Raw genomic sequence first — 15,511 nt, forward strand, 5'->3', positions numbered from 1 at the left:
GGTTGTGAAGTTCTCAAATTTGGTACATCGTTTTTTCCTTTCCGTAAATATTCATTAAGTTTCCAAACAGTATCAGCAAAATTGAAGAGGAAGTCTTTCAAATGATAAAGACAATAACCACCATGATGATTGTTGTCCTGCCCTGGAACCAACCCCATAACACTAGGGTCGTGAAATTTACAATTTTGGTAAAGAACTACCTACTCCTAAACATTCATCTAGTTTCAATTAGTATCAATAACATTAATTAAGATGTTTTATCAAAATGCTTTAAACACTATATGCATTGCATCAATTTTCACCCCAGATCTGGAATCTAAACCCTACCCCGATGATCATGAAATTTAGAATTCCTCGCTCTATATGAATATGCATTTAGATTTTTTACTAATGTAAAGTAGATAAGAGTTTTGAATATTTGTCAATTTCTGGCAGTTTTACTCCTCTTCTAAAGCCCAGGGGTGCAAGAGCTCTGGAATTTACAATTTATGCCCCTTGTCCCACAGATGCTTCATACAAAATTTGAAAAAGAATTGGAATAATAGCTATCAGGAACAAGTCAAATGGTCAATTCCTATCGCATAACGGACGACGATGGATGCAGACCAATTGCAAAAGGTCACCTGACTGACTCAAGTGACCCAAACATGAAAGTTGATGAAGAAACCCTTATTAATCAGTCTCGTAGAGGAGATGTTATTCTACATTTATCGCAAGATAGTGAGGGAGATATGAAGATTTATTCACCCAAGAAAAATGATATTCCTCGAGGGCAACACCCAAAAGGAATACGATTTTTATTGAGTGAATAAATCTTCGTATCTCCCGAACAATCATGCAATAAATTGTTTATTATACCGAAAAAAAGCAAGACTACAAAAATGTATTTTGCAGTTCGCTCATCTATACACTGTATATAGCTGAGATCGCCCTAAAGGTAACACCGCGCCGTCAACGTATTAGAAGGTTAATTTTACAAACAACGAAATACAATGATATGATAACCAGTTTTTATATTTCCATTCTACGGAAGCCGATAGGTGCCAGGGTATAGAATTAATATTTATTTAACTGGCGGCCGCCACTTAATTTATGTGGCGGCTGTCACTTAATTTAACTGGGGGCCGACACTTATTAACTGGCGGCCGCCAAATAAATTAACTGGCGGCCGCCACTTATTATCTGGCGGCCGCCAGTTATTTTATCTGGCGCCGCCACTTAATGTATATATGGCGGCTGCCAATTGCAAAAGCAATATAATTCGTATCGCTGAGTGATTATTTTGGAAAGATTTAGAATAGTACGCAAACACGTAGCATCGTTTTTCAAAGTGTATAGGGACAGTCGGAGGAGAAATTGTCTTCTACAATTGTTTACAAGCAGAAAAGGAACCTAAAAGGTCTCTTTTGTCCAAACTTCGTACTCCTAAATTGGAGGGAGGGGACTCCGTTTATCCTTCAATTGATCAGTTCATCCATTATTACATTTTTACCATTCATTACTACCACCCAAAGAGTGGGGGTGGGGGCCAATCCGCCAATTAATCTTATTTCACATGTGAAAATAATTTAGTTTGCATGTGAAAATAATAGAAATTGAACGTTGTCAAAAAAATGGAGGGTCAGCCCCGTGGTTCTACGTATTTAACAGTACAATCGAAAAACAATAATTTAATGCTCTTAATTGTATATACATGTATAAATATATCACATACATTTTACTAAGCATTGGGGATGGATTACACCCCTTTCATTTTGAGAGAGAGATAGAGAAAGAGAGAGGAATTGAATAACTGGTGACAGCCATATAAATGATTTAAATTAACTGACGGCCGCCATATAAATTAAGTGGCGGCCGCCAGTTAATTTATCTGGTGGCCGCCAGTTAAATTAACTGGCGGCCGCCATATAATTAACTGGCGGTCGCCAGATAATAAGTGGCGGCCGCCAGTTAAATTAAGTGGCGGCCGCCAGATAAATTAAGTGGCGGCCGCCAGTTATTAAGCGGCGGCCACCAGATAATAAGTGGCGGCCGCCGGTTAAATTAAGTGGCGGCCGCCAGTTAAATAAGTATTAATTCTATACCCTGGCACCTATCGGCTTCCGTACCATTCTCCTTGAATGCTGGTCCACTTGCTTGTTTTTATATCATTCTTTGTCATGTGGCTTGGGCTATTTTTCTATTCTAACAGCACTAGAATAGTTCGTACCATTCGTCATTACATGTATGGAATGTTCATAGGCTAATATTGTTAAGGAAAATAGTCAGTCGTGTGCAAACGATGACTCGGCGCAAGTGAAAGATGAGAATCGTTTGTTGACAGTTAGTGTGAAACTAGGACAGGAAACCTGTATTTCTCCGAATCTTGCATAGGAATGATACGAACTATTCTAGTGTTGTTATAATAGAAAATGTCCCCACTTGCTTGTTTTTGTATCGTTCTTCGTCAAATGGGGTAAATCATTGACTATTGACAACGCACTGTTTAGAAGCATATAACCAGTATTTTGTATTCCGAGGTATGGGTAAAGAAATTTAAAGCTAAAATCAAAATGTAAATATATCTATTAGGTTATGAAACCTACAACTGCGACATACAAAAACTCTAAAAGATTAAATGTAGCAGATACAAGTACATGGATATGGTTTGTCCGCGCTACTTGTTTTTAACGGCAACTGTACCTAATCCTAGCGTTATGTTAATTTCAGCATTGAATGGTTATTTGTTTGGCAGATATGGACACATTGAAAATTGCGTGCTCGACATTTTCATTCGAGTTTGTATTTGCGATGAAAATAGACATTCCCTATCATCATACGTACCAAAACAGCCCAAATTTTTCCCGTAAAACCCAAGACGACAAGTACAGGTAGGTGCGCTTCCTTGGAAGGAGCAGTAGGAGTAGGTGTTGTTACAGTTGTGTAGGTTTTGGATGCAGTCACATGACGGTCCGAAAAACCCTGCCTTACAGTTGCACTCCCCTGTCGTCTGGTTACAGGAAACGGTGTTGTTCTTGTTACAGCTACACTGTACACACTCAAAAGATGTGGTATTGTAAAACATCATGCTGGGGCAATCTGAAATAAATCAGACAACATTTATCATCTTGAATCAGTGCAAACCAGTCGTGATTCATAGGAAACAGATTTAAAGGAGATGTTGAGACCACTGCATTGTATTGGATAAAATATTTTAAAAACATTTTTACACAAAATACAAATAATCATCACTGTTGGGATAAGATGCAATGTTTTTGTAATAAAGTTCACCGTCACGGCACATGATACGCCCGTCACATATTGTTAACAGTATAGATTGTACCCATTAAAACATTTTTTATATCACCTTAATTAAATGTCACAGTGACCTTAAAGTAGGATGCGACACACCTTCTACCCAAGATGCATTAGTTGACCAATTTTGGTGATTCTATGTCTAATAGTTTTCAAGTTATGAGCCGGACAAGTTTTTGCCATATATGGCCATATCTTCTTAATGAAAAGTCACAGTGACCTGGTTTTAATGTGCAACACACCTTCTACCCAAGATGTATCTACAGACAAAGTTTGATGATTCTAGGCCTTGTAGTATTTAAGTTACGGGTCGGACACGAAAAAGCTAACAGACGGACGGACAGACGGACGGACGGACGGACATGAACGCCATACCATAATACGTCCCGTCTTAAGACGGGCGTATAAAAAGGATTCAAAATGAAAGACTTACCGTTTGAACATAAAGCAGTTTCTACTGCTGTCGAATACGGGGAGTGTTTTAAACACTTCGTATAATTGAGACTCATTCCAATATGCACATCTCTGGCACATTCAGGATTTACTACCTTTGCATATTGTGAACTGATGTCTGTGGACATTCTATTGTAAAACCTAGAATGAGAGAAAATATGAATTAAATGCTTCGGAAATTGTACTTTCGTTTTCTTCATCGTGTTACAATCATATATAGAGTTGAAGAGTGCATGAGGCTGACAGAATAGTAAGTAAATCATTTCACAAATGACATTTTTATCTCCGATTCCATTTGTGAAAAATTGAAAGAATCACAAAAAAAAATCTTGAATCCACTGTGCACTTGGCGATCCTGGTTGTACTATACAAAGCTCTGGTATTTCCAGAGGTCAGGGTCTGCTGGGTTCCTGCTTTTGTATTCGTTTTATTTCGTGGATTTATACGATTCATCCATGCTTGTTATATTCGTTTTCCATACGACCAAATTGTACTGAATGAAAGGCGAAGATAACGAACAGTGATCAACCTCATAACTCCTATAAGCAATACAAAATAAAGAATTGGGCAAACTCGGACCCTTGGATACACCAGAGGTGGGATCAGGTGCCTAGGGGGAGTAAGCATTTCCTGTTGATCGGTCACTCCCTCCGTGAACCCCGCATTTTTGATCGGGTAAACGATTAATCAATTAATGTAACTGAAATACAAAGAAAATTCCTTTCCAAATGAAAGCAGATTCGTGGGATTTTGCACGATAAACAACACAGATATCCGTAGTATCTCTCTCAAAATTGGTAACCATTTTGCTAGTTGTGAATTCTGTCGTCTTATCAATGTCCAAGAGTATTTTTAAAGTTTGGAAGATAGTGTAACACTGTAATATTCTTGAATTTATTTTCACTTCGAAAATATAAGAACCATTATTGGTCGAATTTTGAAACAGAAATAAATAAATGTGTTTTGGGGTGAAAGTACAAGTATATCATCTAGGCCTATTTAGCATTAATAAAGCCTTCTTCCATGCAAATTGAAGATAACGAACAGTGATCAATCTCATAACTCCTACAAGCAATACAAAATAGATAGTTGGGCAAACACGGACCCCTGGTCACACCAGAGGTGGGATCAGGTGCCTAGGAGGAGTAAGCATCCCCTGTTGACCGGTCACATCCGCCGTGAGCCCCATATCCTGATCAGGTAAACGGAGTTATCCGCAGTCAAATCAGTGTGCCAAGAATGGCTTAACCTGTAGACATATGTATCATACACATTAATGTTTTCTTTTGTCATACATTTATGTCCGTCAATGGTTTTTGCAAGTGTAAATTGTGGAATTTAAACATTTATGTTTCTGGTATGAAAAAAGGGAACAGTTTCATGAAAAAACCAATATTTTTGCAGGAAAAGAATTTAAAACGACTAGTTTAGGTGACTATTGCCCTGTGTTTCCTTAAAACAGAATCAAAACATCGTTCCTGATAAACACATACTACTGCTTTCCAAATGAAAAACGAATCCAACTAATGCAGACTTCATAAAGGATCATCGTTGGAAACCCACGTACGCTTCGTTCCTCTCTCCATCACCCTTGGGTTCATTCATTTCTACTCGCTCGTTCTCATGAGTAAATATTCAAAAATATCGTCCAATTAAAGTAATCGTTATAGTAACGGAACTCTTCTGTTTTTAAAGGTAGCAATAACTTAATTTTGCTTATTCTGTCAATCTCTGCTAATTCGGGAACCTACATCTGTATGAGGTACGAATATGCCGAGGTTGGTCGAGTGAACTTTGCTATCACATCAATTGTATACCGAAATTGGGCTAAAAGCGTCTTGTTGATTGGACAAATTCGCTCAGAATGTACTATGAGCGTCCAATCAAATTGCCTCATTAATTATTCATGAGAACGAGCGAGTAGGAATGAATGGACTCACGGGTGCAGAATCATCAAGCAAGTCTTTGTTTCACATATGTTTGTTTCTTAGAATTTATTGTTAATTACAGAGATACTTGTTCAATACAGTACATGTATATTAAGATTAATTTGTCCTCTACATACTGATTTCGGTTAAAGATTGTTATTATCACCTGATCAAGATATAGCGCTCACGGTGGGTGTAGCCAGTCAACCGGGGATGTTTACTTCTCCTAGGCACATGATCGAGCCTCTGGTGTTGCCAGAGGTTCGGGTTTGGCCTAATCTCAATTTTGTATTCTTTGTATGCAAGGACTTTTGTTCGTTATCTTTACTTTTTCATGTAGATATATATGATGGACTAGAAAGGATAATTTTTCAAACCTAAGGTAAATCTGTTCGTTTCTCAACATTTTTGCACATGTACATTGTTGATGTCACACTACCATTTCGTTGAACAGAACACCCATGAATATTCCAACTTGTTGACTTACAAGAAAGGAGATTTCCAGAAAATGATGTATTACATTGGAATCTTTATTTCATGTAAATATAAGCGCTAAACTTTTAAATTTGACATTGATGTGTTATCATTACGTAACGATTTGCAAACAATTTTCAAAACGCACATCATTATCAATATATACTACTCAAAATTTGATAAGGATCACTAGGTTATATGTGTGTGATTTACCACTAACATAACAAAAGACATAAATTTGACTCAGAAACGTGTTTACTCAGGTTATGAATGAAAATTCATGAACGGCATGAACTTTTATCAATACGGAATGCTTGAAATCTGATAACAACACCAAAAGGCATTTCATTACAAAAAGTTAACAGCAAACCAGAGAAAGAATTACACAGTTTTGGGGGATAGTCCATCATTACACTTAGTCGATGAAGTGTCAATACCGGGTATGGCCTCCCCTTGCATCAATGACGGCTTGACAACGTCGAGCCATGCTGTCAATAAGCACCCGGATGTTTCCAATGGGAAGGTTGTTCCACTCTTCCACGAGGGCGTTTCCGAGCTCTGCCAAAGTAGTGGGTTGTGCTCTACGGCGTGAAAGGGCAACCTGCAGCATGTTCCATACATGCTCAATCGGGTTCAAGTCCGGCGAGCGTGCTGGCCAGTCCATACGGACAATTGTCTCCTGCTGAAGGTACTTCTCCACCACCCTGGCGCGATGAGGACGGGCGTTATCATCCATCAGGATGAACTCAGGGCCAACAGCACCAGCGTAGGGTCTGACGTAAACATCGAGGATCTCATCCCGGTACCGCACCCCCGTCATTGTTCCTCTCTCCAGGACATGGAGATCTGTTCTTCCATCCCTGCTGATTCCACCCCAGACCATGATGGAACCACCACCATAACGGTCATGTTCACTGATGTTGGCATCATGGAAACGTTCACGTTGTCGTCGCCACACTCGGTGCCTCCTGTCTGTAAAGTCCAAACAATACACGGACTCATCGGTGAACAGAACTTGAACCCAATCGTTCTGTGTCCAAGTGACATGATCTTCAGCCCAGTCCAATCGCTCCCGCCAGTGTTGAACAGTCAGAGGGACTCGAACACATGTCCTTCTCGAGTTGAGACCTGCATTGTGAAGCCGATTCCGTATCGTCTGAGTGGACACATTCATCCCCGAGGCGTTCAGGAGGTCGTTACGTAGGCTGGTTGCTGTCCAGAAGGCATGGTGTCGTGCCTGAAGAGCCACAAAATGGTCTTGGCGTTGGGTTGTCGACCTCTGACGACCACCCACATGTCGGTGTGCTGCTGTACCAAAAGTTTGCTGTCGGTTCCAGGCCCTGTTTACAACGCCCTGGCTGACATTTAGTGCATTTGCAACGTCACGTTGTGAATAGCCAGCGTCAAGCATTCGAATACATCTGTCCAGTTGTTCTGTCGTCAGGCGACGCCTTACACATTGAGGGAGCATTGTGTTGATAAACGTAGTGTAAACACTCAAGTGAGTTTGAAATTTTAGAAAAAATTAGACACCGATGCCTGAGTGAAAATCGTGCAATGGTAGCAAAGGCATAAACTGTGATGAGAAACGCATTTCCCATGGCATGAAATGCACGTACAAGTTTGTTGAAGACGTTTTTTATTTCACTTGGACACAACATTGCCAGTGATGCAGTTATTAATTTTTTAAACAGAAAAATATCTATGATCCTTATCAAATTTTGAGTAGTATATATTTCATACATCAAATCATTAAAGACCAGACATACATTAAACAGTGTAACTCACGTCGGTAGTCCTAGTATTTCACACATTGTAGTAATTGAGGAATATCTATTGCCTTTAACAGGAACCCAGGAACTACCAACTTTATACTCTATTCTCTTAAAACTTCGTAGTGTTGGATTGCTCGTGTTCATTCTCAGGGAATCTACAATGTGCATACTCAGTTGTGAACTGGACTGCTGTCATGAAAACATTAAACGATCAGTGCTAAATGGTCATTTGATTGAACATTGTGACACAAGGCAAAGTTAATGAAGACAAAATACCTTCACAATTATACCCTCGGTTTTCGTAGCCTGGTTTGCACAAGCATTTGGTTCCGTTCTGATTGTTTTGACAAAATGCCACGGCGGTGTTACAGGTATTCTTCACACAGTTACAAAGCGCCCCCTCGTATCCTGATTTACAGATACATTTCCCAGTCTTGTCACAACGTTCAGTGTTCGTCCTGTTGCATGGACATTCTGCGCTTTCATCGCCTTCACGATACGTCCAATATGGGTTTTCTGTTTCACAAGAGAATTGATTTAAAATATGGATTTCGGAAATTGTGCTATTCTTAATTTTGTATTCTTCATGGTATTTTTGAGATTAATCACTGTTCATTGTCATTGTGGGGTTGGTTTTTTTTTCATTTTAAAGATCGTGAATAAAACATAATGCATTTATGTCGCTTTAAAGAAGTGTTGCATATACTTTTATTTTTTCTAAAAGAGACTAGATGAAATCCCGCGCAAGCGCGGGGTACCACAATTAAATACTAGTAATATTGCGTAAAGGAAGGAATTTTTAATGCGTGTTTGAATTGTTGCGCATATGAATTAGATGAACGATATCTTTACTTCTAATCTTTTACGTCTATCAATTTCTGAATAATTACGTGTATTAGTTATATTATATTTATTTGTATCATATACAGTAAATAAAAATTTATTATTAGGAAGTCACTTGGAGCTCAAAATTAAATGTTCCTAGTATGGCATATATGCAGGTGATCTCTCTTCGTATTGAAAATCAGATAATGATTTTACGAATGCAATTGTACTCCGTCATGCCGATAGTTAAACAAAGACACAATGAAATGTCGTTCATAATTTCAAATTTTAAAACTCAGTATTGTGAATGTGTTTATAATTGTAATATTTGTCAAGTGCGACAATTTAAGGGATAAATTATGAATACACATCGTTTCTTCTCGTCAAACGCAACAATCGAAAACACAATGCACTATATGAATGCAGGGGCGGATCCAGCATTTTTTTAAGGGAGGGGTTCTACCATTAATTTTGGTTTTTGAAGGGGGTTTCCATCCCCAAAATGCTGATTTTTACCCTTAATAAGCAACATTTTCTGTCAAACGGAGGGGGGGGGGGGCGGGGGGAGGAGTGAATACCACTCTGGATTAGCCAATGGAATGACAAACAGAAAAACTGTTGTATTGTAAACAGTGACCTGATTTCTTGGACATTGTCAGGTAGTGTACAAACTAAATTCGGTAAAATGTTTTTTAAGTTATAAGGCGAAAACTTCCCATAATAGTCCCAGACCATTCGATATCTGACATAATGGACAGTTTTCGACTTATTACTTACTTTCAAGATCCGTGTAATAAGAAAATATGTTCAATCAAAGAAAAACTTTTTTGCGTTTATCCATGTGTTTGTATGTATTAGTAACTGTTAATAAATTATTACAAAAAGCTAGTCGTAACAGTAATTTTTCTAATTACGGAAAAATTGAGATCATCGAAAATATCAGATGAATATCGTATTGAAAAATTTATTGATGTGTCAGATCGTTGGTCTCGGGAGGGGGGGGTGTCCTTCGTTGACTGACATGTATATAAGTAATCTTATAAAATGATAAATATGGTATGTATGCTGGTCATGTTGTAAACCAATCACAACTTTTCGGCTTGCCGTAAAGGCCCGAGAATGGGCGCTTAATTGTAGACCTAAGCGTCTAGACCTACGATGTTACCTTGCTTTGTTCTGGAAATTCCCATAAAGTTGATTCAAGATTGAAGAAACGAACAGGCATAATTGAAAATTTATTTCTTCTATAAGATCAAAATGAAGCATTTATAAACAACGGATTAACTTCATATCATATCAAAAAAAGAAAAGAAAAGAAAACTGGTTTAGATCGACCACTTTACTCTCAAATTTGCTATTTCAGGGTAGTTTATCGAAAATCAAAGTAGGTTTTTAATTAATTTTACAATATTTACTAATCAAGTAAAATTCTATTATAGCTTAGGGACTTCACCTCACATAAAAAGAGGATATCTATATTGCGTGTTTTGATATTTGGTTTATCCAGCGAGTTGATATGGTGTATTCATTTGCTCGGATGGTGTATTCATTCGCGACGCTTGCCGAGCGAATAAATACACCATATCAACGAGTTGGATAAACCAAAATATCAAAATACACAATTATAGATGTTCTATTTATCTCATACGTCTTCTTTTCGCTTAATTTTGAAATGATTCCCAGTGTGGTAGAAACAGCTGATTGAATTTGTTTTGAATCCTTGGCTAAGGCGTCGTACATGTGTACGTATTAATTTTCCTTACGCGTTAAAAAAAACAAAAAACCAGTGCGCTTATAATCGATTCATATATATTACAAAGGGCATTTTTATATAAGATACCATGGATGAAAATTGTTTTCTTTGGATGTGAGTGCGAAAGGAAATCTTGAGGCACTTTAGCAAGTAAAGCTGTTGAGATTCATTACATTCAATATGTGCTTGTGAATACTTGGTTCTTTTTGAGAAGTTATTGATCGAATTAACATTATTATGTCCGGTAACTTGCATTATATGTCAGTGGGGGCAATGTCATTTTAATTTTGCTATAAACGAAATTCTAGATAAATACAGAATAACAAGTTATACGCTTTCATTCATGCATCTATATGCATTAACACAGAAAATAGGTCATCCAAGCGGGGACAGTGTCAAAAGTAGTTCGGACCGGAAGTGTTTTATCTAACGAACGTGTGATAAAGCTTGTAATATACACCACATGCATGAGATAAAAAAAAAACAATATCAAAAGTGTGAGCAGTACCTCTGGAGCAAGCGTTTCGGAGTTTATTGGAAAAATTTGTTGATTTATAAGTATAGATCCCTTATTACCATCAAAGATCATCAGCTATTTGTGAAATTTTCTTTTCATTATTCATTCAATTTACACCTTAAATTCTTTTATTATTTTTTTTCTCTTATTAGTATTGCTAAAATTTCTGCACAGAGTAGAAAAATGAGATGATAAAGGATCACCCTTTCTATATCCTCTATGAATATTAAAAGATGCCGAGAGATTGCCATCTCTGTTAATAGTAGATGTGATGTTATGATAAAATAATTTTACCTATTTATGAATATTGGGTCCAAACTTAGAATAAGTTAAGGTCTTTTTTTAAATATAAAATTCCGTGAAGCTTTCCCAAAACCAGTATACGTAGTAAATGACCAGGGATTTGTTATTCCTTTTTAGTATGCATTAGTCGAGTGTTTCCCCTATTTACCAGTTTGATCAGGAATGATCAGTTTATCAAAACAAGTCTTTAATCGATTGACAATGGTACGAATGGCTATCTTATGTCTAGAATTCAGAAGTATAATTGGACACCTGATTTTAAAATATTGTCTTGGTTTGTCTCCTTTAGGTAAAAGTGTAATAATTCCATGCCTCTGTGTTATTGACAGAGTGTCATTTTCATGCGCATAGTTGATAGACCTTACAACAAATGTTCCAAGATATTTCGAAAAAACCTTTAAAACTTCTGCCGATAACTCACCAGAGCCTGGTGATTTATTTGCTTTTATTTCATGAAGTGTTTTTGAAATATCCTTTAATGTCATTTTTACCTTCTAAAAGCATCGATTTCTATCTGGATAATTATTTGGAACTATCTTTAAAATATTCCAATGTTTTATCATCATATCTTGCGTTACGAACAGCTGCAGATAGTTTCTAAGATTTCAAAATTAACAGTAAATATTTCAACCATTTAATCATTAATGATAAGTGAAATTCATACCTTTTAAGCACCGTAGAAACAAGATCCCGTCGTAACAATCATATAATGTGGTAGAAAATACCATACATTCAGCCCTCGGCGTATGGAATGAATCTAGGCACCTTTTATCAACTTTTAACTTGTAGCCTTTTTGTACTGTGTATTCCACTGTGCGCTCTGGAAAAGCCCTTAAAATAAATTTGGGTGATGTTAAAACGATATATAATAAATCTATAGGGGTCTTTTTTAACATCTGTTTAACTCTTTGGTAGAATGAAAGAGAAAGTGGAGAGGGTGTAGCATGCTGTTCAATTTCTGATTTGGATAGAATATTTCTGAAATAAACGAAGAAAAATGTCTAGATCAATTTTGAATGAAGTAGCACTGAATGAAAATAAGTTTGAAATCAATAACGGAGTATCAGTTATCACATGTGCTTTACATATTTACACGCTAACTTACGTTGGTTGGTGCAACGCACGACAGAGAATCTCGTCAGCCAATGGATGCAGAGAGTCACTACATACATTATTCCACTTGTTATTCGTATGGTACTGTAAAACACTTTCATTTTTCACGTTCAGTCGAAGCCTCTCTGTCGCAAAAGAAATGGAATTTTAAACTCAAGCCCATATATAACACTAACTTTCATAAATACCATCCTATAAATTTCCCACATTTATGTAGCAGTATCACATCCACTTGCACATGGTGTTTATGCCATCCAACTGTTTCGATACACACAAAAAAGCTTTGTGTATGATCATTTTGAAACCTCACATAAGTTGATGTTGCAGGAGTTTCAACAGCCTCGTTCAAAGTCAACATTTCGCAAATTGTATGGTCGTTATACTTATCTTATTTGCGAATACAACCTGTCATCAAATCGAATGTTATCTGACGTCTTTCATACTACTTGTCAAGTCTTTCTTTTCATACTGATTTTGACTACAGATTACTCTGTTTACTTAATCCACCTAGAGGAGTCACGGTGACTGTCCCCGGTCAACAGGGCACCAAATAACATCCCTGATGTTTCCATTGGTTCGTGTCTGTCGTGTTCTCGACTTTGTATTTTTAATAGGATTATGAGCTTGGTAACTGTTCGTTATCCTCACTTTTTTCATCATACATTTCTCATTATCATAGAATTTAATATGTCGATGAGCTGACATATGTACATACCAAAACAAGATGATTTTGTTTCGTTGTTCTCAAACTTGCAATAACACATGTTATTTTCACAGACGGACGTTTGCAGATCACACGTATGTTTGCCTTTCTCACATGAACATGTCTGTCCCTCATAGCCATCTTTACAAACACACTCCCCAGACGTCTTGTTACAAAACTGTGTGTTTGAACGGACGCACTGACAGCTCAGACAATCGCTTCCGAATTTGAAATCGGGACATTCTACAAAAAATATCATCCCACAACTGTATAATTTTATAACGCTGTACAATTTACTTCTTAAAATTATTTCAGTCATATTTTGCTTTTTAAAAAAAGAGAGGCATTAGACTGCAATGTAATAATTATTAGGAAAAATACACGACGTGCATTGTGTCCCTTTTCAGATATCATGTCAGATGCACCTTTACCGCTTTGGTTATTGTTCCATTCTTTGTTTTTGTATAACAACAATATGTAATCGAATAAGGTTATATTCCAAATGTTTAGCGACTTTACGGTCAACTTTGGGACAATCCTGGATTTAGAGAACGCATGGGAGGAATGGAAATATCTACATGTTTCAAGCCTTTCCTCAGACAGTGTTTGACACAGAGAGTTCCTCAGTCATTAAGCATTACAATGACGTTACAATAAAGTCATGATATATGTCGAGGTGATTTGATATGAGAAAAAGATTGCTTCACCATCGAAAAAGTGATACAAACTCTATTTTCTATGGTTTGGTTCAAATCTAAAAATTAGTGATATTTCTGGAAATTGGTCATTTGGTCGTATGAATTACCAAAAAAGTTGTACATGTGTACTGAACCCTGTAAAAATAACTGTTCTCTCTCTCTCTCTCTCTCTCTCTCTCTCTCTCTCTCTCTCTCTCTCTCTCTCTCTCTCTCTCCTTCTTCTTCTTCTTCTAAAAATCATATTTGTTGAAGGTTTTAGCCGTAAAGTAAACAAAAGTAACAAATAGCCGTTGAAATTCTCATAAATGTTCAAAATTAGATAATTAGAATGCCTACATGTACATGAGTCTTTTTGGCAGGTTGTTTTTAATATTTACATCATACACCAAATCAAAGTAAATTTTCGGATTTTAAAATCTTGTATTTACAAATAAAACACCTTTTTATCATTCTAAAAAAATTAAACACAAAAAATTAATTTAAAATGATTAAGACCTTAAATCACTCTTTCGATGGTGAAATCATACTTCATATGGGTTCTTTACAGAGTCATTCAATAAAATGTTGGTGTAATGAGCTACCATAAGCGAAATAAAAATATAGAATAATTATAGACAACTCCGTCATGTTGGGATTCCCCACAAGCACATGGGCTTATTCATAGACACATAGCAGACGTAAAAATAAAACATCGCTTCGCATCAGAGAGATAAAAGGTGTCAGTTCTAAATGAACATCGTATGTTTATTTGAAAACGAACGAAGAAGCAGAATGAACTGGATGTGATCCATCTGCAATATCTAAGTTTCTAAAAATAATTTGTAGAAAGAACATCTTTTGAAAGCATTGCTCAAAGTGGGCGTCCTAATTGAAAAAAGTCTTCAGTCGGATTGATTGTTAAATATCTTGATTTATTAAAGGATCGAAGGCAGAATTTAAGTGATCTAGCATCGGAATTTCATTGCTCAATACTTAACTTACACATTGTCAAAACGATCACTTCAGAGAAGTATTCACGACGAAAAGTAGCAAAGACTCTAACAATTTCGGGAAAACCAGCATTGAATGGTGCAGACATCATAAAAACTAAACAGTTGACCAAAATCGGAAATCTGTGATATTTTCGGATGAAATATAAGTTGCTCTGTGAACAGATAACAGGCTTCATTTATGGACAAAACCAGAAGAAATCTGGATACCCGAGTGTTTGGGACTGCATTTCGTTCGGATGTCCGTATCGTCTTAGGGTGCATTTGTTTTTCGAGAATTTGATTATGGTAATCTAACTACTAAGTTGTTGTTAAACATTTTGACAATGCACCTTGGATTTCCCAAGATGACAATTACCTATGTCACATCGAGCAAAACAATATTCCATGTATGGACTAACCACAATACCCAAAATCGCAATGTAATAGAAAACGTATAGAGAAGGATTAAAAGCAGAACATGGGAACTTACAGACACCGTGATGAGAATATCGACGTCGTTTACTCCTGGATATATACAGTGCCTATACCTACCAGATCATTTTCATGCAGTCCATAAAGATAAAGGTCATGCGAATGAATGAGAGATTGGAAAGTCTTCGACAGGTAATATTCATACAAATAAGATTTTCACCGTTGTGAAAACGTGATATACCTATGACAAAGTACTGGTGATGGTCTTGAAA

General features: G+C 36.8%; 1 protein-coding gene across 4 annotated transcripts in view; it reads right to left on the reverse strand.

The window, feature by feature from the left end:
• Positions 1-15,511, reverse strand: part of LOC125645465 (uncharacterized) — a 131,159-nt gene that overhangs the window by 84,868 nt on the left and 30,780 nt on the right. For all 4 annotated transcript variants that reach the window (XM_056140156.1, XM_056140157.1, XM_048871005.2 and 1 more), the window contains exons 10-16: positions 13,151-13,381; positions 12,428-12,560; positions 11,987-12,153; positions 8,201-8,440; positions 7,938-8,079; positions 3,728-3,888; positions 2,824-3,078 (exon numbers count right to left, since the gene is read on the reverse strand). In XM_056140156.1, the coding sequence (XP_055996131.1) occupies positions 2,824-3,078; positions 3,728-3,888; positions 7,938-8,079; positions 8,201-8,440; positions 11,987-12,153; positions 12,428-12,560; positions 13,151-13,381 (1,329 nt within the window). The remainder of the gene's footprint in view (positions 1-2,823; positions 3,079-3,727; positions 3,889-7,937; positions 8,080-8,200; positions 8,441-11,986; positions 12,154-12,427; positions 12,561-13,150; positions 13,382-15,511) is intronic.

This window comes from Ostrea edulis, chromosome 6 (genome assembly GCF_947568905.1).
Source record: "Ostrea edulis chromosome 6, xbOstEdul1.1, whole genome shotgun sequence".
Classification (NCBI taxonomy): Eukaryota; Metazoa; Mollusca; class Bivalvia; order Ostreida; family Ostreidae; genus Ostrea; species Ostrea edulis.